General features: G+C 39.1%; 1 protein-coding gene across 1 annotated transcript in view; it reads right to left on the reverse strand.

Annotated features, from left to right (window-relative positions):
* The window catches only part of LOC104282677 (claudin-15-like), a 14,217-nt gene extending 14,053 nt beyond the window's left edge, over positions 1-164 (reverse strand). Inside the window, exon 1 of the mRNA XM_009880794.1 lies at positions 3-164. Within this exon, the coding sequence (XP_009879096.1) occupies positions 3-164 (162 nt within the window). The remainder of the gene's footprint in view (positions 1-2) is intronic.
* Between the last annotated feature and the right edge of the window lie 3,385 nt (positions 165-3,549).

A 3,549-nucleotide genomic window follows, 5' to 3' on the forward strand; every position in this document is an offset into this window, starting at 1 on the left:
ACTGCACAGTCCATCCAAAGACCTTCGGAAATCCAGTCTGCAGTAACTAGCACTGTTGCAGTGTCGGAAATTTTCCATCTGTTGGACATGGTAGTAACAAGTAAAATGGTGAATCCAGCTAAAGCCAGCAGCAATGCACAAATTTGTAGAGAAGATGACGCCATTCTTCTGACAGAAGTTCTTTTCAAAGAAACCTCCCAAAATTTCTGATATTAGAAACCTGTTGAAACAGTTTATACATATATAGTACATGGAGTTATCTTTACACAAGCCTGACCTTTATGAAAACATCAAAAAGTTGCGTACCTACAAAATAATTGATCACATAAGGGAATTGTTGAACTGGAATCTAAATCTCATTAAATAATTGGAATACTTAAATATTCTATGACATCTGAGTATTTTCTTAGGAACACTTTTATTACCATACGTGTTTCCCACAAAAAATACCAACAGAGCAAAACAAGAGGACCCAACTGAGGAATTCTCTAATTTCAATTTGCAATGTTTCATCCGTTCTTTACTTGTTTGCTAGCTTAAAATTCTTTTAAAATTAAAACTATCAAATGCATTAATAAGTTATTCATCTCCCAATTACAATGCTTATCAATACAAATTTAAAACAAAATAAATTTTGATACTCACGTTTACAGTATGTTTCTAACCTGTTTCATCTACCTTCCTGCTAGACGCTAGTGTCAGCACTCTGTAAGGACCAGTTCGATCAAACAAGTGAGAGTTTCGTACTCTTTAGGACCTTTCCCCTCATTCTAAAAATCAAGGACCCGGGGCCAAAGCTCTGCCTGACTATTGCACAAAGGCGCAGGCATGGTTTTTAGCTATAGCGAAGCTTCAGTGAAATGGACGACTCGAATATTAAAACTACAACAAAATCATGTAAGTTAGAAGCAAAGATGCTCAGATTAACCTGGCAATCACTGGTATGTAATGTGCTTTGTCTGTGCCACTGAGCTGCCCACATACCATCAGACACCAAAGCAATACAGAAAAATATTATTACAATAACCACAATGATTGTTTTACGTGAAACTTTTGTTGCACTTGTCACCAAGATATTGTTTTCATGAAAGGAGGTCTGTGTCCATATACAACAGGCAAACAGTTGAAGACAGTATTTGTTTTAGAATGCAGGCCACACCGTGAAGGAATATGCAAGTTTTCTGCATTAAAAAAAAAGAAGAAAAGAACAATTCAACCTTCCTCCTATAATCACTCATTTTAAACAACTGCAGCAGTTGGAATTTGTTTGCACAAGGAAAAAAGGAAGAAGCTTATTCCACTCTTAAAAAATGTGTATATTCCACTACAAAAGTTTAATCTCACATTGTAGAGGGAGCATTTGTCTCTTGGGTGATTGTGTAGCCTCTTCAAAACACACATAACTGTCAACAGAGAATATCTGAAATAAGTTATAAATTTAAATTAAGGAACAAATTCAAGTAGACTTCACACCATGTGGGCAGGCCAATAATCCAAATGAGTGTTTCCGCACATGACCCGTGCAATCACAATTCCTGCCTGGCAGTAAGGAAAAGAAGATCGAACTATATGCTCTACACCATCTCTATGGGTAGGACATATGTCAAAATTGTAAACACAAACTTCTCATTAAAAAACAATAATTTCAACCATTATAGGCTTCAAAGTAAGGAAGCTTGGAAACTAGATTTCACCAATAGGGAGTTAACAACCTTCCTCTACCCTGATCCAAATTCAACCATGTTATAACATGGACATGTAGCAGGACTACAAATACCACTGTAAGAGTCCTTCTCCCACTCTTAAAACAACTGTCCCGTATTAATGCACCTGTTAGAAATGATACAACACCCCTGAGCTCCTCACTGTGGGCAAGTACTCCTCAACAGAAAGGTGCACATGAATCTAGACGGTGATGTTTCAGTTCAATACACAGGCAGATGTAAAGTCGCAAGAAGGATAAACTTTGATAGCATGGTGCACGATAGAAAGGTGATTTATTTTCCAGATCTTCTTAAGACAAACAAGCAAAGAAAACCTTTAGTAATTAGAAAGCAAAGCACACAGTGCTGGTATTTGAATCCTCAGGGGCCAGGGAGTGGGTCTGGTGTCTCAATGAGGGTTGAGAGCCTGGTGATGGGCCACATATCAACAGGCCATACAAGGTAGGAGCAGAGAGCCCTAGAGCCTCTCCCGAAATGCACGTCTATAGTGGGTAAAATAAGGGCCAGTGAAAGGAGAAAAAAAAAAGCAAGCGAGGGGGATGGGGGCTGTTTGCTTGTTTTAAAAAAAAAAAAAAAATCCATTTTCTTTATATTCTTTATCTCTCCCTGGCAGCTTTTAAGCCCTGCAATCAGTAACCAGTGTGGACAGACACCCGTCCAGTGGATCACATTAACAAACAAAACTGTGATTTCAGACATGCCCTGAGGCAGAACAGGCAGGGACAGCGGAGGCTGCTGCTGCTGCTGTTCCTCCTGTCTTTGTCTTCCTCTGCCCCAAGGAGCCACTCTCACTCATCCCTTCCTGACCCTGCTGCTACCACACAAAACCCATGGGACAGTCAAGACGATACCTTATTCCCTCTGGGCCACCAGTCATGCACAAGACTGCAATCCCCATGCGATGGCGGTGCTGATTCCCTACCACTCCTGTAGTTTTAACAATAAAAAGTAATGCCACTAAAATGCATTGCTTTAACAGGGTAAGAGTTCACTAACAGAAACCACCTGCAAAAGAGAAGCTTTCAAAGCAAACAGCTTGTTACTTCAACTGATACCACATCCATCCTCCTCTTTCAACCAGTACTGTGTACACTTTACCCTTCAGGACTTGATTGTCCTAGCTGCCATACGCTCTCGCTGCTTATAGATTTGAGATGATGGCACAACTAATAGCAAATATGCTTTGCAACTGCACAAAGGAAAATGACCATAAACCAAAACCAAATAAATACGTGAAGCCCAGAGCATCATCCCTCGCAAATTACACACATAGGCTACACACAACTAAGAGCTGTAGTGTGATAAAAAGAAGCCCTGGGGGAGCAAAAAGATCACCTTAACATTAAAAACAACACAGCCAAAATGTATGTGGTTTAAACGCAGGACAGGAAGAGTTAACAAACAAAAATATTTAAGTCACTTAAACAAACAAATCACTCCCGGTAAGGTCTCTGGAAATAAAAATGAGTGATAGAAGTGTCTAACCTGAAAAGTTAAAAAACTCTTACTTCTTTTTCATTTTTTTACATAGAAAAACAGAGACAAAGCATTGATTACAACACTGGTTTCATTTACATACGTATATATACATTTAAACACCAGCAATATATGACCTTGAACCTGCTAATCGTTTCTTAGTTCATGCAAATTCTGAGGCTGACCGATGGCCACCAGTACAATCAGAAAGAGATAAAATGCAGATTTAAATACAGTACTAAACCACTTAGAGCAGTGTCCCACCACAAGCTTACAGAGGTTTCCTCAGGTCAGAGTCTGGCCTTAAGTTGAGAAAGCAAACTCTTTTACTACTTGTCAAAATAAAATA

This window comes from Charadrius vociferus, unplaced genomic scaffold (assembly GCF_000708025.1).
Source record: "Charadrius vociferus isolate BGI_N301 unplaced genomic scaffold, ASM70802v2 scaffold643, whole genome shotgun sequence".
Taxonomy (NCBI): domain Eukaryota; kingdom Metazoa; phylum Chordata; class Aves; order Charadriiformes; family Charadriidae; genus Charadrius; species Charadrius vociferus.